Source organism: Pristiophorus japonicus, chromosome 9 (genome assembly GCF_044704955.1).
Source record: "Pristiophorus japonicus isolate sPriJap1 chromosome 9, sPriJap1.hap1, whole genome shotgun sequence".
Classification (NCBI taxonomy): Eukaryota; Metazoa; Chordata; class Chondrichthyes; family Pristiophoridae; genus Pristiophorus; species Pristiophorus japonicus.
This window is the reverse complement of record NC_091985.1, coordinates 123951133-123976266: the sequence shown is the minus strand read 5'-3', so window position 1 is coordinate 123976266 and position 25134 is coordinate 123951133. Positions and strand designations below refer to the sequence as shown.

Here is a 25134-nt window from a genome sequence, read left to right as displayed (position 1 = left end):
TAGCCTTTGCTGTATCCAGTGTGCTCAGCTGTTTCTTGATTTTACGCGGAGTGATTCGCATTGGCTGAGGACTGGCTTCTGTGATGGTGAGAATCTCAGGAGGAGGCTGATATGGATCATCCATTAGGCACTTCTGGCTGAAGATGGTTGTAAATGCTTCAGCCTTGTCTTTTGCACTCACGTGAGGATTGAGGATAGGGATATTCATGGAGCCTCCTCCTCCCGTTAGTTGTTTAATGGCCAACCACCATTCATGACTGGATGTGGCAGGACTACAGAGCTTTAATCTGATCCATTGGTTGTGGGATCGCTTAGCCTTGTCTATAGCATGCTGCTTCTGCTTTTTAACATGCATGTAGTCCTGTGTTGCAGCTTCCCCAGGTTGGCACCTCATTTTTAGGTATACCTGATGCTGCTCCTGGCATGCTCTTCTACACTCTTCATTGAACCAGGGTTGGTCCTCTGGCTTGATGGTAATGGTAGAGTGAGGGAATATGCTGGACCATGATGTTACACATTGTGGTTGAATACAATTCTGTTGCTGCTGATGGCCCACAGTGCCTCATGGATACCCAGTTTTGAGCTGCTGGATCTGTTCTGAATGTATCCCATTTAGCCACACAACAATGGATGGAGTCCTCGGTGTGAAGACAGGATTTCCAAAATGACTATGGCTGCTTTGTCCTGGATGGTGTCAAGCTTCTTGAGAGCTGTTGGAGCTGCACTCATCCAGGCAAGTGGAGAGTATTCCATCACACTCCTGATTTGCACCTTGTAGATGGAAGGTTTTGGGGAGTCAGGAAGCGAGACACTGGCTGCAGAATATCAAGCCTCGACCTGCTCGTTGCCACAGTATTTATGTGGCTGATACAATTAAGTTTCTGGTCAATGGTGACACCCAGGATGTTGATGGTGGGGGAATTTGACGATGGATATGCTGTTGAATGTCAAGGGGCGGTGGTTAGACTCTCTTTTGTTGGAATTAGTCACTGCCTGGCACTTGAGTGGTGTGAATGTTACTTGTCACGCATCAATCCAAGCCTGAATGTCGTTCAGGTCTTGCTGCATGCAAGAATGGACTGCTTCATTATCTGAGGAATCATAGAATCATGGAATCATAGAAATTTACAGCACGTAATTACAAAATGAGGTCCCACTTTCCAGCTCTTGGTCTGTAGCCCAGTAGGTTACAGCATTTCAAGTGCACATCCAAGTACTTTTTAAATGTGGTGAGGGTTTCTGCCTCTACCACCCTATCAGGCAGTGAGTTCCAGACCCTCATCATCCTCTAGATGAAGAAATTTCCCCTCAAATCCCCTCTGAACCGTCTACCAATTTTTAAACATCTGTGCCCCCTGGTTCTTGACTCCTCTGCGCTAGAGAGGGCTAAGAGAAATAGTTCTGTCCTATCCACTCTATCGAGGTCCCTCATAATTTTATACACCTCAATCAGGTCTCCCCTCAGCCTCCTCTGTGCCAATGACCTTCCTTTAACAAATCCATGCTGACTGTCCTTGATTAAACTGTGTCTACTTTTTCCAATAATTTTCCCACAACTGAGGTTAGGCTGACTAGCCTGTAATTACTCGGTCTATCCCTTTCTCCATTTTTAAACAAAGGTACCATGTTGGCAGTCCTCCAGTCCTCTGGCACCACATCTATATGCAGAGAGGATTGGAAAATAATGTTCAGAGGCCCTGCTATTTCCTCTTTTGCTTCTCTTAACAGCCTGGTATACATTTCATCCCGGCCTGGGGATTTATCAACTTTCAAAGCTGTTAAATCCCTTAAGGATTTGCGAATGGAACTGACCACTGTGTAATCGTCACCTAACATCCGCATTTCAGACCTTATAATGGAGGGAAGGTCATTGATGAAGCCGCTGAATAAGTTGTTTAATTGTTCATCACCATTCACGACTGAATGTAGCAGGACTGCAGAGCTTTGATCTGATCTGTTGGTTGTGGGATCACTTAGCTCTGTTAATAGCATGCTGTTTCCGCTGTTTAGCATGTATGTAGTCCTGTGTTGTAAATTCACCAGGTTGGCACCTCATTTTTAGGTATGTCTGCTGCTGCCCCTGGCATGCTCATCTACACTCCTTATTGAACCAAGGGGTTCGTCCCCTGGGTTGATGGTAATGGCCTGGAGTGTGATAATGGCCGGAATTTTCTCAAGGGAGATGGGATGGCGGGGGGGCGGGGGGGGTTCTGAGGTGGGTGAGAAACCTGGGAGGCCGGGTTTCCCACAGGCCCTGCCAACTTTAATGACAGGGCCTGATTTGAATGTGAGACCTTGGATTTCTGCTCGCAGCCAGCCAGATTGCGGTGCAGATCCGAGGCCTGGGAAGACGATCGTGGGGGATGGGTTAGGTAGGCACCCTACCTCCAGTATCCACGTTCCCACCTTGGTTTAACTGCTGGGTTTCACGAATTGTGTGAAACCCATATAAAAGCAGTTAAATTCAAAGTGGAGGTGAAAAAAGAGACTGCCAGCCTCATCACAATATTTAAATTAAGGTACCGCCCTTGGGAGCAGATTGGCTGCCTGCCCCCCGTCCAGGCCTGTCCTGCCTCCGTCAAAACCAGACGTGGGTGGGTTATAGGCGTGATCAGGTTGGGAATCCCAATTTTAACAATTTAACTGCCCCCACCCTCCAAACCACCCGTGTTTTTTAGGGGAATATTTTGGCCTATATGTCACGGGACAATGGCCTAGGTCATATGTGAGTCGGGGCCAAGCTCGATTTAAAATCATGGCGATAGGAACTCAGTTCTGTATTAGAACATAAGAACATAAGATATAGGAACAGAAGTAGGCCATCCGCAGCCTGCTCTGCCATTCAATGAGTCCACAGCTGAACTTCTACATCAACTCCATTTTCCTGCCCTACTCCCATATCCCTTGATTCCCTTAGTGCCCAAAGATCTATCTATCTCTGTCTTGAATGTACTCAATGACTGAGCATCCACAGCCCTCTGGGGTAGAGAATTCCAAAGATTCACAACCTTTTGAGTGAAAAAAATTCTCCTCATCTCAGTTCTAAATGGCCGACCTCTTATCCTGAGACTATGACCCCTAGATCTCAGTTCTCCAGCCAGGGGAAACAACCTCTCAGCATCTATCCTGCCAATCCCCCTCTTGTTTTATACATTTCAATGATATCACCTCTCATTCTTCTCAACGCTCGAGAATATAGGCTCATTCTACTCAGTCTCTCCTCATAGGGCAGCCCTCTAATTCCAAGAATCAGTCTAGTGAACCTTTGTTACACTCCCTCTAAGGCAAGTATATCCTTTCTTAGGTAACAAATCAAAACTGTATTGTACAATTCATAAGTCTTTCTGGTTGCTGGGTAGAAAAGGAAGTGTCCTAAAGAATATTTTTAACTAATATTCTATAAACCTGGAAACACATTTATACTCATCCATCTGATATGTACATGCAGAATTTGGAAGCCAACAGATAATACCATTGCTCTGCTGGGATATTGGCTTGTATGGAAAGTAATAAAAGAGGGCTTTGTATTGAGCCAGCAGTAAGTACGTAGCAAGCTTACAGCTATCAAGCATACTTGGTATATTGGTGCTGTTTGGGTAGCTGTACTTGGCATCTTTCTTAAGGTCTGCCTTCTTCTTTTGCATGTTTCCCAAGATTCTGTAGGATCAGTCCCCTGCAGGTATGCTACACTGCTGTGCTCTGGGGCAGGCGATCACAGGGACTGACAGGTACAACCCTCCTCGCATCCACCTCATGCACCAGGGCCTCCTCTTCACCATGACTTGTGTACAGATTCATTTCATGCCCCATATTTGTACTGACATCCAAAGACAGCTACTTATGCCCAATCCAGCCTTTAAACAGCTAGAGATAATCTTGTCCCCAGGACAGTATTTGGAGAGCCAGAACATTTTTGCTCCACTTAGTTTTAAGTGGCTACATACCAGTTGCAGTTCTTCAAGAGCTACATGGCAGATATTCCACCTCACCATTTTGCAAGCTCCAGATGGGAGGCTCAATCCAGGCATCTCAAATCGGTCCAATTCTGACGAAGGGTCGCAGACCTGAAACATTAACTCTTTTCTCTCCACAGGTGCTGCCTGATTTGCTGAGATTTCCAGCATTTTCTGTTTTTATATCTGAAATCGGGAGCCAGCCTTTAAGATCTGTGTGTTGTTCATGTTAATGCAAATCCTGCTGCTCAGTGATCTCACTCAAATAATGGGAGAATCCAATAATTTACCACTGACAGTGAAAATCTAGGGCCTCATCATTAATGGTGACACCACTTATCCCTTTTATCCAAAATCTCAGCCCAGTCAATATCCCATCCTTACCACAATCTTGCCATCAATTCTATTTTAGCTGGTAATTTCTTACACTGGGTCTTATCAAATCTATGTGTATGACATCCATTGATCTTTCTCTCTTTACCAACTTTGGTAACTTTATCAAAGAATTCTATTAGGATAGTTAGACCTAATTGTACTACATCAACTACTGGTATCTGTGAGCTATCAGTAGCCAACCATTTCAGTCCCTCACTAAGTCCAGAGAGAAGGTTAAATTTATTGAACCCATACTCACAACAAGCCACATGCAAAGGGTATATGAGTCAGCGTTAAAGCCCTCCCTGTGCCCCCTTCAAGCATGGTATTCCAGTGTGAGGCCGTGATTTTGCTTACCGAGGTGGACTAAATGCGGCCCAGGTAGGTCCGCACTCGGATCCATCATGCTCTGTTGAAGAGTTTTTGCCTTGATTGGACTTGGTAAGTCCGTCCTGTGAGGTTCCCAGCCAATTAAACGGAAGCGGGTCTGATGACATCACTTGATGGTGCGTCGCCAAACGGTTTCCTTAAAGGGACCATGACGACATTCATTTTGATAGTTGTACTGTCAATATTCTACAGCATTGAGGTGCTGCAAACACTGAAAAACACTGGTTGCAATCAGGCTTTCCCATGACTCCATCAATATGTTTATGGAGGGAGTCACAGCACGTAGGGAGGTCCTCTTTCCTTCCAACAGATGGAAAAAACCTCCCCAGGAGACCAACACAGCCTGGTTGCACAATGTACAGGAGGGTACAAGCAGGGATATCGTCAGGAGGACCTGGGTGTAGTGGTGCAAACCTTTCAATGATCTTAGTAGATCATGAAACGTTACTGCAAAGCCACACTCAACCTCATCTTGCTGTGCCACTCATCACATCCCCATCACTCTGCCTTCCCTACCCTACTTCTGCACATCCTTACTCACACCAACTTACCTTGCACCTCCACCCATCCCTCTCTCTCTATATATATTATCACATCCCCATCTCACTAGCCATCCCTCACACTCACCTTATCCTTATCCAATCATACCAACTAACAACATACAAGGGTATGCACTTGGGTCATTTAGCCAATGTTCATGTAGAGTTTCTGTTAATGTGTTGTCAAACATTGATTACATAGGAAATCCTATTGAAATGTTTATTCTGAACACTTTGCCTTCTTGGACAGATTTGTGTGCACCTTTTGAAATGGTTTAGTGAGTTGTAGTGAATGATGAGACATAAAGGCACCCCCCGCAATGGTGATGTGTGAAAGGAATGGCAGGGATGATTTATGGTGCTGGTGTAGGGTGGTGCCAATCTGGCGCATCATGAGGCAGCCAGTGTGTACAGCGTCAACTGAAGTAGCTGTAGCGGTCATGGCGGGATCATCCCTGGCCTCCTGTGCAGGTGGACAGGTGCTGATGCCTTATTTCCTGTGTAGCATCAGGTGATTGCAGAGAATGTTGGTGTTGTTGTTGGTGCTGTTGGTGTGCCTGGTGATATTGGTGTTGGGGCTGATCATGGTGGGATTCTGAGGATCAAGGTGAGTTTTTCTCAAGCGTACCGATGCTGCTGGAATAAATGGCAGTTGAAGATGAGATGACGGAAGTGATCTGTCAATGGTTAGAGAGGTTGTTCCAAGGAAGTGACAGTTAATAGAGAGTTTACTCCAAACACTTCCAAAATGCATACAGCTGAAAACTCTCTTCCAAATCCTGAAGGATCCAGCTCCTAAGCTGTGAAATGGTAGCTTTTATACCACTTTTGTAGCTGTCACCTATTCAAAGTAATGGAGAGTTGTTGAAAACCCGACCTACTTACCTGACATGATCTATGAGCAACGCGAATCTTGTGAAAAAGTTGGAAAAATGGTTAGTATGTGGTAAAATGCTATTCAACTACCTTTAAACACCTTTAACTAATTCAGTTGGCTCATCCGCCACTTAGTGCTGGCCCTGTAAAGCACAGGCAGACCCAGCACTTGGGAAACTTACACGGAGGCGGGTTCAAAGCGGGATACTGCCCCGCTGTCAATCTTTTAGATTTTGACAGTGTATCCGAACCCATCCTCTAAGTGCCAGCAAAATCCAGCCCTGAGTGTGGGATTGGTGAAAATACCGTGTAATGAGATATAAATAGTTTATGACATAGAAATACGCTGCACTGGTTGATTATTGAACCTTTGGAGATTGGGTGGTTGAAAACATTGACAGGATTAAGTTGCTGTACCTCTGGTACCATTTTAATTACATCATTGTAGTAACGTTGAGCATCAACTGATGTATCATCAATGCGTGTCAAAGCACGAGCCAGCCCTAAGCGATATGCAAAGGAAACACGGTTTATCTGGGTGAGCATCTGCGATGTCTTAGCATTCTGAGAGATGTCACTGGCTGGAATAAAGTAAATTTAAAAAATGGTGTTAATTGGCTGATTTTTTTATCAGCTGGAATGTTGTGCAACCTACAGAACATTTATTCTGTTCTAAATATATAATAATATCTTTATAACCAGATTGTCAATAAACAATTGACTGACAACTGAAATAATTTTATTTTTACTATTTAAATAATAAAATCCACTCTGTTTTATTGAGCCAGCTAACATATGTAATTAAATAATAAAAGAGATTAAGCTTTGAAAAAGGGACCATATGACTGACTAGCATTGAGATGGTGGGACTGCATACAGGAGGACCTGAAAGGAGATTTGCAATGGGCATACAGCAATGGGAACTAGCAGAGGGCAAAGTGCAGTGGTAATGTTAGTGCCATCTGTGGCCTGCTTAAATACAGCTGATTGAAGCTCTTATGTACTTTAGAATTCTGTTGTAGAAATGAAAAATAATTTACAATATGCCAGTATGGTTATTGTAGTATAAAGGCAACACATGCAGATATACCAGGCAGCAACAGGTCATTGCGAGACATCAGGGAGGGAGAAAGTTACCTGGACCTTTAGCTTTAGAATTAACACGTGGTCAGGGACAGGAGGGTGTGATTGCGAGTGAAGCAGGTAAGGGGATCCAGGAGGTAGTATTGCAGGAGCCTCAGTCCCTGCACTTGTCCAATAGATTTGAGGTTCTTGCAACCCTTGTGGACAAGTGTGCAGCCTGCGGGGTGGATGAGCAGACTGACCAAGACACCGTGGTGCAGAAAGCCATTCAAGCGGGGGGAATAAAGAGACAGGTGGTTGTAGTAGGGGACAGTATAGTTAGGGGGATAGATAGGGTTCTCAGCAGCTGAGAGCGTGCATCCCGAAGGCTGTGTTGCCTACCCAGTGCCAGGAGAAAGGACATCTCCTCTGAGCTGGAGAAGAACTTGGAGTAGGAGGGGGAGGATCCAGTTGTTGTGGTACACGTAGGTACCAATGACATAGGTAAGACTAAGAAAGATGTTCTGCTGAGAGAGTTTGAACAGCTAGGGACTAAATTGAAAAGCAGAACCAGAAAGGTAATAATCTTTGCATTATTACCTGAGCCACGAGCAAATTGGCATAGGGTCAATAGAATCAGGGAGATGAATGCGTGGCTCAGAGGTTGGTGTGGGAGAAGTGGGTTTCAATTCGTGGGGCACTGGCACCAATACTCGGGAAAGAGAGAGCTGTTCCATGGGGACGGACTACACCTGAACTATGCTGGGACCAGAGTTCTAGCAAACCGAATAACTAAGGAGGTAGACAGGGTTTTAAACTAAATAAGGGGGCATTGGGGGTGGGGGGAGCGGCGGGGGGAGGACGGTCGCAGTGGAGAGAAATCTAGAATGCTAAAGAGAAAAGAAAAGGAAGCAATGCAGGAAAGTGATTGTGGTAAGGATAACCAGATTATGTCAGGAAGGGACAGAGCATACAAACAAAAGAGTGCACTAACAAATAGGGTTCAGGTAAGAAAAAATAGCGATAAGACAAATAGGGCTATAGTACAAAATAATGTTAAGATGTCTAATAATGTTAAAAAGACAAATCTAAAAGCATTGTATCTGAATACATGAAGCATCTGTAATAAGATAGACGAATTAACAGTGCAAATAGATTAAACAGATACGATATAGTTGCAATTACAGAGACATGGTTGCAGGGTGATCAGGGTTGGGTACTGAATATCCAAGGATATTCGATATTTAGGAAGGACAGGCAAAAATGAAAAGGGGTTGGTGTGGCGTTGTTAGTAAAAGATGAAATTAGAGCAATAGTGAGAAAGGATATTGGCTCAGAAAATTAAGATGTAGAATCAGTCTGGGTGGAGCTAAGGAGCATCAAGGGGCAGAAAATATTGGTGGGAGTTGTCTATAGGCCTCCAAACAGTAGTGGTAATGTAGGGGACAGCATCAAACAGGAAATTAGAGATGCATGTAACAAGGGTACTACAGTAATCGTAGGTGACTTTCATCTACATATAGACTGGCCAAACCAAATTAGTAATAATACTATGGAAGATGAATTCCTGAAGTGTGTATGTGAAGGTTTTTTAGACCAGTATGTTGAGGACCCTACTAGGGAACAGGCTATCCTAGATTTGGTATTGTGTAATGAGAAGGGGTGAATTAACAGTCTTGTTGTGTGGGGTCCTTTTGGGAAGAGTAACCATAACATGATTGAATTCTTTATTAAGATGGAAAGTGAAGTGGTCCAATCCGAAACTAGGGTCCTAAATCTAAACAAATGAAACTACGAAGGCATGAGGAATGAATTGGCTATGATAGATTGGGAAGATTCAATAAAAGGCATGATGGTGGATGGGCAATGGCTAACATTTAAGGAATGAATGTCTGAATTGCAACAGTTATACATTCCTTTCTGGTATAAAAACACAAAAGGAAAAATGGCCCAACCATGACTAACAAACGAAATTAAGGAAAGTATTAGATGCAAGAGGAGTTATACAAAGTTGCCAGAAAAAGTAGTAAACCTGATGATTGGGAGCAGTTTAGAATTCAGCAAAAAAGGACCAAGAGATTGATTAAGAGGGGAACAATAGAGTATGAGAGTAAACTTGCAAGAAACAAAAAAAGGACTGCAAAAGTTTCTACAAATACGTAAAAAGAAAAAGATTAATGAAGACAAATGTAGGTCCTTTACAGACAGAAATGGGAGAATTTATAATGGGGGAACAAGGAAATGGCAGAACAATTAAATAAATACTTCGGTTCTGTATTCACAGAAGAGGACACAAATAACGTCCCAGAAATGCTAGGGAACCATGGGTCTAATGAGCAAGAGGAATTAAAGGAAATGATAATTAGTAAGAAAATAGTGCTGGAGAAACTAATGGGACTGAAGGCCGATAAATCCTCAGGGCCTGATGATCTGCATCCCAGAGTACTAAAAGAGGTAGCCATAGAAATAGTAGATGCATTGGTTGTCATCTACCAAAATTCTATAGATTATGGAACAGTTCCTGCAGATTGGAGGGTGGCAAATGTAACCCCACTATTTAAAAAAGGAGGGAGAGAGAAAACAGGGAACTACAGACTGGTTAGCCTAACATCAGTAGTAGGGAAAATGCTAGAGTCTATTATAAAGGATGTGATAATGGCACACTTGGATAATATCAATAGAATTAGACAAAGTCAACATAGATTTATGAAAGAAAAATCATGTTTGACAAACCTACTGGAGTTTTTTGAGGATGTAACTGATAGAATAGATAAGAGAGAACCAGTGGATACAGTGAATTTGAATTTTCAGAAGGCCTTTGATAAAGTCCCACATAAGAGGTTAGTGTGCAAAATTAAAGCACATAGGATTGGGGGTAATGTACTGGCATGGATTGAAAATTGGTTAACTGACAGGAAACAGAGAATAGGAATAAACGGGTCTTTTTCAGGGTGGCGAGCAGTGACTAGCGGGGTACCACAGGGATCAGTGCTTGGGCCCCAGCTATTCACAATATATATAAATGATTTGTATGAGGGAACCAAATGTAATATTTCCAAGTTTGTTGACGACATAAAACTAGGTGAGATTGTGAGTTGTGAGGAGGATGCAAAGATGCTGCAAAGCGATTTAGATAGGTTGAATGGGCAAACACATGGCAGATACAGTGTTACGTGGATAAATGTGAAATTATCCATTTTGGTAGGAAAAACACAAAGACAAAGTATTGTTTAAATGGTGATAGCTTGGGAAGTGTCGATGTACAGAGGGACCTGGGTGTCCTTGTACACCAGTCATTGAAAGCAAACATGCAGGTGCAGCAAGCAGTTAGGAAGGCAAATAGTATGTTAGCCTTCATTGCAAGAGGATTTGAGTACAGGAGCAAGGATGTCTTACTACAGTTATACAGGGCCTTGGTGAGACCACACCTGGAGTATTATGTGCAGTTTTGGTCTCCTTACCTAAGAAAGGATATACTTGCCATAGAGGGAGTACAGCGAAGGTTCACCAGACTGTTTCCTGGGATGGCAGGACTGTTGTATGAGGAGAGATTTGGGTTGACTAGGCCTGTATTCACTAGAGTTTAGAAAAATGAGAGGGGATCTCATTGAAACGTATCAAATTCTGACAGGGTTGAACAGACTGGATGCGGGGAGGATGTTTCCCCTGGCTGGGAAGTCTAGAACAAGGGGTCACAGTCTCAGGATACGGGGTAGGAAATTTAGGACCGAGATAAGGAGAAATGTTTTCACTTAGAGGGTGGTGAACCTGTGGAATTCTCTACCACAGAAGGCTGTGGAGTCACTGAATATATTTAAGAAGGAGATAGATAGATTTCTAGACACAAAAGGCATCAAGGTGTATAGGGAGAAAGCAGGAATATGGTGTTGAGATAGAGGATCAGCAATGATCATATTGAATAGCGCTGCAGGCTCGAAGGGCCGAATGGCTGGCTTACTTCTGCTCCTATTTTCTATGTTTCTATGTTTCTATATCTATCTGCACTGACATGCAAGTTGTACCCCACATTCACAGTTATAGAACTTGGAGTGAAAGTAGATACTAAATAGGTTATTTACTATTAATCAGCTATCAATTCTCTCTTGATAAATTTGGAATGATACAACATTATTGTTAGCCTTCACATATGTGTATGTGGAAAATACTGTCCAGTATCTGCCATTATGTCTCTGAACGGTCATATCACAAAACACACTGGCCCGGAACTTGTGGTCCTGATGACTGCGAACTGGCAGCGTTCTCTGTCATTTTGCCTTTGAAATTGACCGCAACTTCAAGATTTAGCGTATGTGCAGCCTAATGCGGAAATCCTGAAGCTGCGGTCTGTCATTCACTGATCTTCCACAGGCTGTGCCCCCACAGAGCCGGCAATCAATGAAATCACTGCTCTGACAAAACATTTCCCTTTTCTGAACAAATATCGCTGTTAGAAACCCCCTTAAAAAGTTAGACCCATTCAAATGAGGTGTAACTGGTTTTAGTGGCGATCTGAGTAATAACTACTGATAAACAGCCGTTTTGACCCAGAAAAACTAATTTATATCAGTGGAATGTCAAATTTCTTCATTGTTAAAAATGGTTAGATGTTAAAATTAATCTTTTTTTTTAAGTTTGTTCATAATATTTCAGCTTAACCCAAAGTGTATGTCCCAATCTTCATTTCACTCTCTCTACATTTTTTAAAAAGTGATTCATTATTAGTGTTTTCTATTTCCTGGTTTCCTGTCCTTGAGAATTCTGCAATGTGATTGGCTGCTTAGACAGCTTGTTGATGTCACAGCAGCTCACACTATGAGATTCCCACTAAACTACACTGATTTCAACGTTGAAAAAGCCAAACTTCTCAACACAGAGATCGCAAGATCTTTGTGGGAAGCTTAATTCGGAGCCAGTGGCGAATGTCTTTGCTTTGCCGCTGACCGCAAATTATGGGCCAAACTTTTCTTTCTTTGTCTGATGTTGATTGTCTTGCTGTGGATTTTGCAATATTTTCTGTTTTTCTTCTGATTTACAACATTTACATTCTGTTTACTTCAAAACATCACTTTTATTTTCAACGTGTCAATTGCAGAAAAATATCATGCTAACGTATGTTTCTGCTCCAAAAGTTGAGTCAGAAATCAATTCGTACTTCAAAGATCTGCATCAGCTTGCAATAAAGACTTGCCAATTTCAGGATAGCCAAGTTGGAAACAGTCATGGAAGGTGCCCTGAATTTCACTATAAAGATTGAAAAGATTCGTATATTTTTGGAGATTGAAGAATATCATTGTTTGATTTTACTTACACATATATGTGCACTCTAAAAGCATCATTATATGACAGTAGAAGGCCACAGTTCAATTGAAAAATAATAGGAGTCACAAAAGAACACTTTCAAGAAAGCTCATAAAATCGAATCATTAAAATTTTCCATAATAATAAAACATAAAATTAAGGTTTTTTATAAAATTTGATCTATGTGCCTTAGGTGTGCTGAGTTCTAGGTCCAAGCTTTCTAAATTCTCCAAGATAAGCCCAGCAATTGGCTGAAATAAAACAAATAAAGGGGCTCCAGCAGAGTTACTTTACACTCTGCTCCTTTTTTAGAGTATTCCTGTACCTTTCCCCTCAGGTCTGATGTGGGGGTGTGGAATATGTGGCAAATGTGGGGTTGAGGGACTTCAGTTATGTGGGGAGACTGGAGAAGCTGGGTTCGCTCTCCTTAGAACAGAAAAGGTTAAAGGTAGAATTGATAGAGGTGTTCAAAATCATGAGTGGTTTTGATAGAGCAAATAAGGAGCAGCTGTTTCCAGTGGCAGGAGGGTCGGTAACTAGAGGACACAGATTTAAGGTGATTGGCAAAAGAACCAGAGCAACATGAGGAAAAATAATTTTAGGCAGCGAGTTGTTGTGATCTAAAATGACTTTCTTGAAAGGGTGGTGGAAGCAGATTCAATTATAACTTTCAAAAGGGAACTGGATAAATACTTGAAGGGGAAACATTTGCAGGGCTATGAGGAAAGACCAGGGGAGTGAAGCTAATCGGATAGCTCTTTTAAAGAGCTGATGCAGGCACGATGGGCCGAAAGGTCTCCTTCTGTGCTGTATCATTCTATGATTGGATTTTGATGACCATGACTTTAGAGTCTCCAAATCCAACTCAAATCTAACTGAAAGTTCGTCCTCCATGGCATCGAGATCTGAAAGTTAAATGCACTTGCCCTTTAATGATCACAAATGCAAACAGCAGTGTACACATCAAATATACCAGTCTGGGCGGAACATGAATCAACTTTTCTTTTCATGTTAAACTCTGCCAGATATTCATGAAGCACAACACAATCAGTACGTTATTCTGATGACACAGATAGTTACAAATACGAGATTTTAAAAAAAATACTTGGTTCTTACAGGTGTCTGCATCTGCTGGAAGTGCCGTTTCAGCTGCTTTGCTGGCAGTAGTGGACTTGGCTGCAGAACTGGCAGCTGCACGCCCCCTGCTGGAAAAATAAAAATGGACTGATCACATTCAAACCCTGCATAAGATTTGTCTCCCTTTTATAGTCAATGTGTAAAAAACAACTTATTGTGTTCCTAACACAGATGAGACTGCACACAGGGAGGTTAAAGTAACAGTGACCTCAGTCTTTACTAAGACACTCCAAAGTGAGGAACAGGCCTGAGGGGCTGGCTTATATACAGTGCTCCCAAGAGATGCTGCGATCCCTTGGGACTTCAGGGGATGCGCTCCCTGGTGGCGGAATATGGGAGTGCATGCTTTACAGATACACAACATCACTCCCCCCAAAGTCAAAGTGAAAACTATTTACAAGGTGAGGCGGTCAGGAGCCTTTCTTTCCCTGGTGGACCGCCTCGGTACAAATATCTGCTCTGGTGTGTTGGCTGTGCCCTCGCTGGGCTGGCGTGCTGTTGGCCCTGCAGGGCTGCTGGGTGAGCCTGGCCTTGCTGGGCTGTTGGGCGTGATGGGTTTGATTTCCTGGTCCGGGGTGGTGTCGTTGATCCTTTGGGTGTGTGTTGTGGGCTCGAAAAAGGTGGTGTCTGCTGTGGGTTGTTCAGGGCAGCCTGTGAACCGCAGCCTTGTTTGGTCCAGGTGCTTTCTGCAAATTTGTCCATTATCCAGTTTAACAACAAACATTCTACTCCCTTCTTTAGCTATCACCGTGCCCGCGATCCACTTGGGACCATGTCCATAGTTTAGCATATACACGGGATCATTCAGATCAATTTCCCGTGACACAGCGGCGCGACCATCGTTTACATTTTGTCTCTACCTGATCATGCAGGTTGGGGTGAACCAGCGAGAGTCTGGTTTTAAGTGTAATTTTTATGAGTAGCTCAGCCGGGGGCACCCCTGTGAGCGAGTGGGGTCTCATGCGGTAGCTGAGCAGTACTCGGGAGAGGCGGGTTTGGAGTGAACCTTCTGAGACTTGTTGAGGCTCTGTTTGTTTGTACTGCCCGCTCTGCCTGCCCATTGGAGGCTGGTTTAAACGGGGCCGAGGTGACATGTTTGAACCCATTGCGGGTCATGAATTCTTTAAATTCGGCACTGGTGAAGCATGGCCCGTTGTCACTGACCAGTATGTCAGGCAGGCCGTGGGTGGCAAACGTGGCCCTCAGGCTTTCAATGGCGGTGGTGGCGGTGCTTCCCGACATTATTTCATATTCAATCCATTTTGAAAAAGCATCCAACACCACCAGGAACATTTGACCAAGAAACGGGCCCGCATAGTCGACATGGATCCTCGACCATGGTCTGGAGGGCAAGGACCACAAACTTAGTGGTGCCTCTCTGGACGCGTTGCTCAACTGAGCACACATGCTGCATTGCTGTACACAGGACTCTTAAGTCAGAGTCGATACCGGACCACTACACGTGGGATCTGGCTATCGCTTTCATCATTACTATACCGGGGTGTGTGCTGTGGAGATCCGAGATGAGTGTCTCCCTGCCCTTTTTGGGTAGCACTACGCGGTTACCCCACAACAGTCAGTCTGCCTGAATGGACAGCTTGTCCTTTCGCCGCTGGAATGGCTTGATTAGCTCTTGCATTTCAACGGGGATGCTGGCCCAGCTCCCATGCAGTACACAGTTTTTTTACTCGGGACAGCAGAGGATCTTGGCTGGTCCAAGTCCTAATCTGGCAGGCTGTGACAGGTGATTTATCATTTTCAAACGCTTCCATGACCATCAACAAGTCTGCAGGCTGCGTCACCATCAACAATTTTGCAGGCTGCGCCATTTCCACCCCCGTGGTGGGCAATGGTCGCCGACTGAGAGCATCCGCACAGTTCTCGGTGCCTGGCCTGTGGCGGATGGTATAGTTATATGCTGATAGTGCGAGTGCCCACCTTTGTATGCGGGCTGAGGCATTAGTATTTATCCTCTTGTTTTCAGCGAACAGGGATATGAGGGGCTTGTGATCGGTTTCCAGTTCAAATTTGAGGACAAACAGGTACTGATGCATTTTCTTTACCCCGAACACACATGCTAATGCCTCTTTCTCAATCACGCTGTAGGTCCTCTCAGTCTGAGACAAGCTCCTGGAGGCATAGGCGACAGGTTGCAACTTCCCCGCAACGTTAGCTTGTTGTAATCTAAACCCGACTCCGTACGACGACGCATCATATGCTAGCACAAGTCTTTTACACGGGTTATACAATACAAGCAGCTTGTTGGAGCATAAAATGTTTCTGGCTTTCTCAAAAGCAATTACTTGGTTTTTTCCATACCCAGTTCTCACCTTTATGCAATAACACATTAAGGGGCTCTAAGAGGGTGCTTAATCCCGGTAGGAAGTTACCAAAATAGTTGAGGAGTCCCAGGAACGACCGCAGCTCCGTGAGGTTCTGTGGCCTGGGCACATTCCTGATAGCCTCTGTCTTGGCATCTGTGGGCCGAATGCCGTCCGCCGCAATCTTTCTCCCCAAAAACTCCACTTCTGTTGCCATGAAGATGCATTTCGACCTCTTCAGCCGCAGCCCTACGCGATCCAGTCGCTGGAGGACCTCCTCCAGGTTTTGTAGGTGCTCGACGGTGTCCCGACCCGTGATCAATATGTCGTCCTGAAAAGCCACCGTGCGTGGTGCTGACTTGAGTAGGCTCTCCATGTTTCTCTGGAAGATCGCTGCAGCCGACCGAATTCAAAACGGGCATCTGTTGTAGATGAACAGTCCCTTGTGGTTATTGATGCAGGTGAGGCCCTTCGAAGACTCCTCCAGCTCCTGCGTCATGTAGGCCGAAGTCAGGTTGAGCTTGGTGAATGTCTTGCCTCCTGCCAGCGTCGCAAATAGATCGTCTGCCTTAGGTAGCAGGTATTGGTCCTGTAGTGAGAAACGATTAATAGTTACTTTATAATTGCCACAAATCCTGAGCGTGCCATCACTTTTGAGTACTGGAACAATCAGGCTTTGGGCACCCTGTGCGGAGGGGAGCGGGTGGGTCCGAGGGCCTCCTCGTAGGACAGCTCCTGGGCATGGCCAAGGGTGCCATCAGCCGGTCCAGGCAGCGGGCGGTCGAGGGGGTCGTTCAACCTGACTGCCTGCCTCTCTTCCGCGCGTACACCCGCACCAGGGTGTCCTTAGAGATGGAGCACGCGGTGTCCACCGGTACGCTCGCAGCCTTCCGCGAGAGGTGGGTGCTGAAGGGACTGGAGTGCATCGTTACCCCCGGCAACCATATTTTAATTTGATTTTATATGTTTTAAAGTTTAATTTGTTTTATTGCCGGGTTTTAGTACCCCCTCTCCTTTTATAGAGGGCACATGTATAATTTATGGTTTTAGTGCCCAAAAAAAAACCAAAAAACACAAAAACGACAAAAAAACCCACAAAAAAAACAAAAAAGGACCTTGATAAGTATTTGGAGTGTTCCCCATATCAGGGGCCACTTGATGTAACTGTTCAATTTTGTTTTCTACAAAAAGAGTTGTTGAGGCGTGGAGGTCGTCCTCTCGGCCTACGCCAATTACATGCTCCTCATGGTCGAGGATCCCATTGACCTGCGAAGGATGCGTGAGTGCCAGGAGATTTACTCGGCCGCATCCTCCGCCAGGATCAACTGGGAGAAATGTTCCGGACTCCTGGTGGGTCAGTGGCGGGTGGACTCCCTGCCGGAGGAGCTCAGGCCTTTTGCCTGGAGCACAACCCATCTCCTCTATCTGGTAGTCTACCTTAGCCCCGACGAGGAAGCCTGACCGGTGAACTGACAAGAGCTGGAGGCCAAGGTCGCCGCTCACCTAGGGCGCTGGACAGGACTGCTCCGAGTGCTGTCCTACAGGGGTCGAGTGCTAGTCATAAACCAGCTGGTGGCCACTATGTTGTGGTACCGGCTGGTCACTTTGACCCCTCCCCCTGCATTTGTCACCAAGATACAGAAGAAGCTGGTGGACTTCTTCTGGAACAACAGGAAGCACCGGGTCTCTGCTGCAGTCTTGAGTCTCCTGCTTAGGGAGGGCGGTCAGGCGTTGGTGTGCGTCGGCGCCCAGCTAGCGACTTTCTGTCTTCAGACCCTGCAGAGATACCTTTACGTCGAGCCCCCTCCTAGGTGACATGCACTGACGACGTATTTATTCCGTCAGCAGTACAGCCTCAATTATGACAAAGCAGCTCCTGCTGTGAGCCTGGGGGGGGGGGGCATCTGGTCCGCCGTGTAGGGGCTGCCTGTCTTTTACCAGGAACTCATCAAGGTCTGGAACAGAGTCACCACCAAGTGCAACTCTCCACCGTCTGGAGCGGCGGCTGTCCTGCAGAAGCCGCTGCTCAGGAATCCGTACCTCCACGACTGCGGTTTTAGGTGGCAGGCGGACGAGAGGGCTGTGGCTGGTGAGGTGACCAGGGTCAGGGACCAGCTCGATGGCGGAGGAGCAGGCTGGATGGCGCCAGACTTGCTGGCAAGGCGCCTAAGCTGGGCCGACGTCCGCCGCGCGGCTGATGCCATCGAGTCGCTAAAAACAGCACTGGGCCCTGACTCCGTTCGGTGTGTCGAGGAGGCTCAAGCACGTGGGGAGATCCCGTCCGAACTGACTCCCGTCCGGACGGAATTACTCATCGGCGCCAAGCCCCTAAATCTGCCTCGGGAGCCGGCGCCTCACAACTTGAGCCGCCTCGGATAAAATCCCCTCCGTGCCTTTCAGTTCTGCGCGGAGGAGTTTCCTGTATGGGCTGCTCCTGCACACTCTCAACCTTGCCATCCTCATCTGCTGTCCGGACATGCCATGGCACACCATCTTGCCATCCGGAGGAGGCGAGGGTCCCCGATGGAGTGCACTCTACTGGGGAGTCCTCCCAGTATTTATTGGGGATTTGGCCTGGAGGGTGGTGCACGGAGCAGTCGCGTGCAATAAATCTTTAAGCTGGTTCACGGGCTCCCAGGCCACCTGCAATTTCTGTGGTCTGGAAGAGTCCGTGTTCCATGTTTTTATAGAATGTGCGAGGTCGCAGCCCCTGTTCCATTATTTAAAGGGGCTGCTCCTCAATTTCTGGTTGCACTTCAGTCCCACACTCCTGATCTTTGGGCACCCTGTGCGGAGGGGAGCGGGTAGGTCCGAAGGTCTTCTCGTATGACTGCTCCTTGGCATGGCCAAGGGTGCCATCAGCCGGTGCAGGCAGCGGGTGTTCGAGGGGGTCGTTCAGCCTGACTGCCTGCCTCTCTTCTGCGCTTACAGCCGAGCCTGGAGATGGAGCACGCGATGTCCACCGATACGCTCGCGGCCTTCAGCGAGAGGTGGGCGCCGGAGGGACTGGAGTGCATCGTTACCCCCGGCAACCAAATTTTAATTTGATTTTATATGTTTTAAAGTTTAATTTGTTTTATTGCCGGCTTTTAGTGTCCCCTTCCTCTTTTAGCCAGGGGGCACTTGTATAATTTGTGGATTAATGCCCCAAAAAACCCACAAAAAACCCACAAAAAACCCCACAAACCCCCCCCCCAAAAAAAAATGGCATTTGCAACTGTTTAGAGTGTCCCTCCCCTTTAATAAGGGGGAACTTGATTTAATTGTTTTTGTTTTGCAACAAAATAGTTGTTGAGCTGTTGAAGTGTGAGTGGCTCAGCCAGTCACGTGATGTTCACAAGACTCAATAAAACACCAGCCAGTTGGTGATCAGGGGATCCACGATGAGGCACATGGTTGTGAGCCTGGTGGATGAACTAGTAATGGGCAGTGTGATTGTTAAACGTTTGCTAATAAACCAACTAGTTCTTAATAGCAATGTGTTGCTATGAATTCTTAAGCAAAGAACCCATGAAGTAAATACATTACAGCAGGCATGCTGGATGCTAAGTTCCCAGCATACCCAGGAAACTGGTGGGAAGGGATAAGTCAGGCTGAACCTTTCTGAAGGAAGGCCTTTAAAGTCTCTCAAGTGATTCCATGTTTTTAGGTCTTTATTTTCTGCTGGCTTATGCTCTCATGAGCCTTGGCACATTCGTTAATTGTTTTTCAGCCCCAGCTCCTTTGCCCAGCACCTTTGGGTTTGCCAATGCAAATACTCTGACCAGCAGGCTTGCCAACTCTGGATGGACGTATTCCTGGAGGTTTCATCACATATCCTCCTGCCTCCAACCGCACTCTGTCCACACTTCAGTCATTGGTCATCTGACACGTCCATTCCAAGGCGCCCCAACTTCCCACGACCAATCGGAAAGTGAACGGACTCTTTATTACCTGATTGGATGATTCATAAGAACATAAGAACATAAGAAATAGGAACAGGAGTAGGTCATACGACCCCTCGAGCCTGCTCCGCCATTCAATAAGATCATGACTGATCTGATCATGGATTCAGCTCCACTTCCCCACCCGCTCCCCATAACCCCTTATCCCCTTATTGTTTAAGAAACTGTCTATTTCTGTCTTAAATTTATTCAATGTCCCAGCTTCCACAGCTCTCTGAGGCAGCAAATTCCAAAGATTTACAACCCACTGAGAGAAGAAATTTCTCCTCATCTCTGTATTAAATGGGCGGCCCCTTATTCTAAAATCGTGCCCTCTAGTTCTAGTCTCCCCCATCAGTGGAAACATCCTCTCTGCATCCACCTTGTCAAGCCCCCTCATAATCTTATGCATTTCGATAAGATCACCTCTCATTCTTCTGAATTCCAATGAGTAGAGGCCCAACCTACTCAACCTTTCCTCATAAGTCAACCCCCTCATCTCCGGAATCAACCTAGTGAACCTTCTCTGAACTGCCTCCAAAGCAAGTATATCCTTTCATAAATATGGAAACCAAAACTGCACACAGCATTCTAGGTGTGGCCTCACTAATACCTTATATAGCTGTAGCAAGACTTCCCTGCTTTTATACTCCATCCCCTTTGCAATAAAGACCAAGATACCATTGGCCTTCCTGATCACTTGCTGTACCTGCATACTAACCTTTTGTGTTTCATGCACCAGGACTCCCAGGTCCTGCTGCACTCCAGCACTTTGCAATCTTTCTCCATTTAAATAATAACTTGGTTTTTAATTTTTTTCTGCCAAAGTGCATGACCTCACACTTTCCAACATTATACTCCATCTGCCAAATATGCCCACTCACTTAGCCTATCTATGTCCTTTCGCAGATTTTTTGTGTCCTCCTCACACATTGCTTTTCCTCCCATCTTTGTATCATCATCAAACATGGCTACATTACACTCAGTCCCTTCTTCCAAGTCGTTAATATAGATTGTAAATAGTTGGGGTCCCAGCACTGATCCCTGTGGCACCCTACTAGTTATTGGTTGCCAACCAGAGAATGAACCATTTAACCCGACTCTCTGTTCTCTGTTAGTTAGCCAATCCTCTATCCATGCTAATATATTACCCTCAACCCCGTGAACTTTTATCTTGTGCAGTAACCTTTTATGTGGCACCTTGTCAAATGCCTTCTGGAAGTCCAAATACACCACATCCACTGATTCCCCTTTATCACCAAGACAGCAGTCAAACAGTGTTTTTTTCTGGTATATCTAACAAACAAAAGTGTTCAAAGAAAATTTTAAAAAACTGAATATTTTTTATTGCCTCTCTCATTTTTCTCCTGGGTTTGCACGGAGCAGTGTCCTGAAGATTAGCCTTTGATTCTTGGAGGCTCCAGGCCAATCCTGGAGGATTGGGATCCCTATTCTGACCTGATGTGTTCAGAAGAAACGGAGGTAACGCAAACCATCAACAGGTGCACCATGCTCCCCAGTCGACATCTGTGCACCCACATCAGAAGTAAAATTACCTCATTTTGAGCAGATGTAATACCAGTGGAGGCTCCTCTTCCCAAAGGAAGGTGCACTGGAAGACCACTTGTTAGCTTCCTTACAATCTTTAAGTGCCATCTAATTGTTATGCTGCATGGCTCATCACAGCAAGCCATGCTCCATGCAGTGCTGCATGAAAGAAGACATGCCAATGTGATGAAGGACTGCTGTTGCTCAATTGGCCTCAGATGACAATTCTGTAGGCCCTGGCATATCTACGTGCCAGAGGTCATAGGGATCTGACTTCTCAGGGTTCTAGTCAGCAGAGAAGCAGATTGCTGCAAGGCCACCGACAACAACCATGCAGCAGAGGGCTGGCACATGCAGGACAGTAATGGTTAGCTGTGGCCTGAAATACGGCTGCACCTCCTTGCAGATATGCTGCAATGGTGACCTACAGGAATGGTGCCATGAACTGACACAGAGGATCGCCCTTCTTGCATGCACCACATCAGCCATCATACAGGTGCTGTGTGCTGGAGTGCTGCATCACTGGCCTGCACACTTCATTTTTGTCACCCCACTTTGTAAATTTCTTCTTCAACCTTGACAAAGGCTGCTGATGGTTTAAGATGCCTTTCAAGCCTTACCAGAAGCTAGTTAAAAAAAAATTCTCCACAATGTGAAACTCCCTTTTAATTGTCCCCATCCCTTTAAGTTTCAATTACACAGAATTCTCATCTTCCATTATTTTTGTGCCATCCCTAGATCCATTTAAATCTGAACCTGCTACTATAAATAATCAAGTAAATTAACAGACCATATATCCTCACTTTCTGTATTGTGTTCCTGGGCAAACAATGTCCCTGGAAGAGCCACCGGTTCTGGAAACTAGACCCGAATAAAATGTTCAGTGATTAAATGTAAAATAGTTTCAGGCAGTAAACAAGAACTCTGGCCTACAGATTTAGGAAAATAAATTAAAATTTCACCCTCATTAATTCCATCCAAAAGCAGTACATTATAATTAGTTATTGCAGGTACGACTGTTGTGTCAACAACCTTGATCGTGACGTACTGGAGGCGCCGCCCACCATGTGGTCAAACCGAGGTGACTGATATTTGATGGTGCAACTGACCAATCAAAGCAGGGGAAAATTGAGCTGCATTTACATCATAAATAAATTAGATGAATAAAGTGTGGGCAGAGGCAGGATTATTCGGTGAAAGACGGAGGGCTGGTGGGTAGTGCATTTGTGAAAGAATGGAGCAAAGACAGCATGCCAAATTTAAGAAAGAGGCCGAAATTCGGTAGCATCCCGTTTGGAGGCAGTAACCGCTGTGAGGTGGGACTTCCTGTGCCTGGCACGGAAGTCACGCACCGGCAGCGAAATTGAGATTACCGCCTGCAAGAGGAAGTGGAGCGCAATGTTGCTTCCTCTTGGGGGTGGGACTGGGGCGCTAAGCGCGTGATTTTTCTATTGCTACACGAAGTGTTGGCGGGAGCACAGGGTTTCCCTATTCTGTTAAAGGAGCGGGCAAGCTGCCAACTCTGCATGTGGGAGAAGGGGCCACCACTTCACCACTGGGGGAGCGGGGTGCCATGGCAGCAGCCTGGCACAGGAGCGGAGTGCCGGGCTGCAACAAAAGGGGAGGTGCAAAGTCATGGTACATCAGTCATTGAAGGTTGGCATGCAGGTACAGCAGGCGGTTAAGAAAGCAAATGGCATGTTGGCCTTCATAGCGAGGGGATTTGAGTACAAGGGCAGGGAGGTGTTGCTACAATTGTACAGGGCCGTGGTGAGGCCATACATAGAAACATAGAAACATAGAAAATAGGTGCAGGAGTAGGCCATTCGGCCCTTCTAGCCTGCACCGCCATTCAATGAGTTCATGGCTGAACATTCCAACTTCAGTACCCCATTCCTGCTTTCTCGCCATACCCCTTGATCCCCCTAGCAGTAAGGACCTCATCTAACTCCTTTTTGAATATATTTAGTGAATTGGCCTCAACAACTTTCTGTGGTAGAGAATTCCACAGGTTCACCACTCTCTGGGTGAAGAAGTTCCTCCGCATCTCGGTCCTAAATGGCTTACCCCTTATCCTTAGACTGTGACCCCTGGTTCTGGACTTCCCCAACATTGGGAACATTCTTCCTGCATCTAACCTGTCTAACCCCGTCAGAACTTTATATGTTTCTATGAGGTCCCCTCTCATTCTTCTGAACTCCAGTGAATACAAGCCCAGTTGATCCAGTCTTTCTTGATAGGTCAGTCCCGCCATCCCGGGAATCAGTCTGGTGAATCTTCGCTGCACTCCCTCAATAGCAAGAATGTCCTTCCTCAGGTTAGGAGACCAAAACTGTACACAATACTCCAGGTGTGGCCTCACCAATGCCCTGTACAACTGTAGCAACACCTCCCTGCCCCTGTACTCAAATCCCCTTGCTATGAAGGCCAACATGCCATTTGCTTTCTTAACCGCCTGCTGCACCTGCATGCCAACCTTCAATGACTGATGTACCATGACACCCAGGTCTCTTTGCACCTCCCCTTTTCCTAATCTGTCACCATTCAGATAATAGTCTGTCTCTCTGTTTTTACCACCAAAGTGGATAACCTCACATTTATCCACATTATACTTCATCTGCCATGCATTTGCCCACTCACCTAACCTATCCAAGTCGCTCTGCACCTCACAGCATCCTCCTCGCAGCTCACACTGCCACCCAACTTAGTGTCATCCGCAAATTTGGAGATACTACATTTAATCCCCTCATCTAAATCATTAATGTACAGTGTAAACAGCTGGGGCCCCAGCACAGAACCTTGCGGTACCCCACTAGTCACTGCCTGCCATTCTGAAAAGTACCCATTTACTCCTACTCTTTGCTTCCTGTCTGACAACCAGTTCTCAATCCATGTCAGTACACTACCCCCAATCCCATGTGCTCTAACTTTGCACATTAATCTCTTGTGTGGGACCTTGTCGAACGCCTTCTGAAAGTCCAAATATACCACATCAACTGGTTCTCCCTTATGCACTCTACTGGAAACATCCTCAAAAAATTCCAGAAGATTTGTCAAGCATGATTTCCCTTTCACAAATCCATGCTGACTTGGACCTATCATGTCACCTCTTTCCAAATGCACTGCTATGACATCCTTAATAATTGATTCCATCATTTTACCCACTACCGATGTCAGGCTGACCGGTCTATAATTCCCTGTTTTCTCTCTCCCTCCTTTTTTAAAAAGTGGGGTTACATTGGCTACCCTCCACTCCATAGGAACTGATCCAGAGTCAATGGAATGTTGGAAAATGACTGTCAACGCATCCACTATTTCCAAGGCCACCTCCTTAAGTACTCTGGGATGCAGTCCATCAGGCCCTGGGGATTTATCGGCCTTCAATCCCATCAATTTCCCCAACACAATTTCCCGGCTAATAAGGATTTCCCTCAGTTCCTCCTCCTTACTAGACCCCCCGACCCGTTTTATAACCGGAAGGTTGTTCGTGTCCTCCTTCGTGAATACCGAACCAAAGTACTTGTTCAATTGGTCCGCCATTTCTTTGTTCCCCGTTATGACTTCCCCTGATTCTGACTGCAGGGGACCTACGTTTGTCTTTACTAACCTTTTTCTCTTTACATATCTATAGAAACTTTTGCAATCCGTCTTAATGTTCCCTGCAAGCTTCTTCTCATACTCCATTTTCCCTGCCCTAATCAAACCCTTTGTC

The 25134-nt window shown here is 45.6% G+C and overlaps 1 protein-coding gene across 4 annotated transcripts in view; it reads right to left on the bottom strand.

The window, feature by feature from the left end:
• LOC139273207 (uncharacterized) overlaps positions 1 to 25134 on the bottom strand; it is a 234970-nt gene that overhangs the window by 12664 nt on the left and 197172 nt on the right. For 3 of the 4 annotated variants that reach the window (XM_070889796.1, XM_070889799.1, XM_070889798.1), the window contains 2 exons: positions 13610 to 13698; positions 6551 to 6714 (listed from right to left, as the gene is read on the bottom strand). In XM_070889796.1, coding sequence (XP_070745897.1) covers positions 6551 to 6714; positions 13610 to 13698 — 253 coding nt within the window. The remainder of the gene's footprint in view (positions 1 to 6550; positions 6715 to 13609; positions 13699 to 25134) is intronic. The other variant, XM_070889800.1, reaches the window with a different exon arrangement.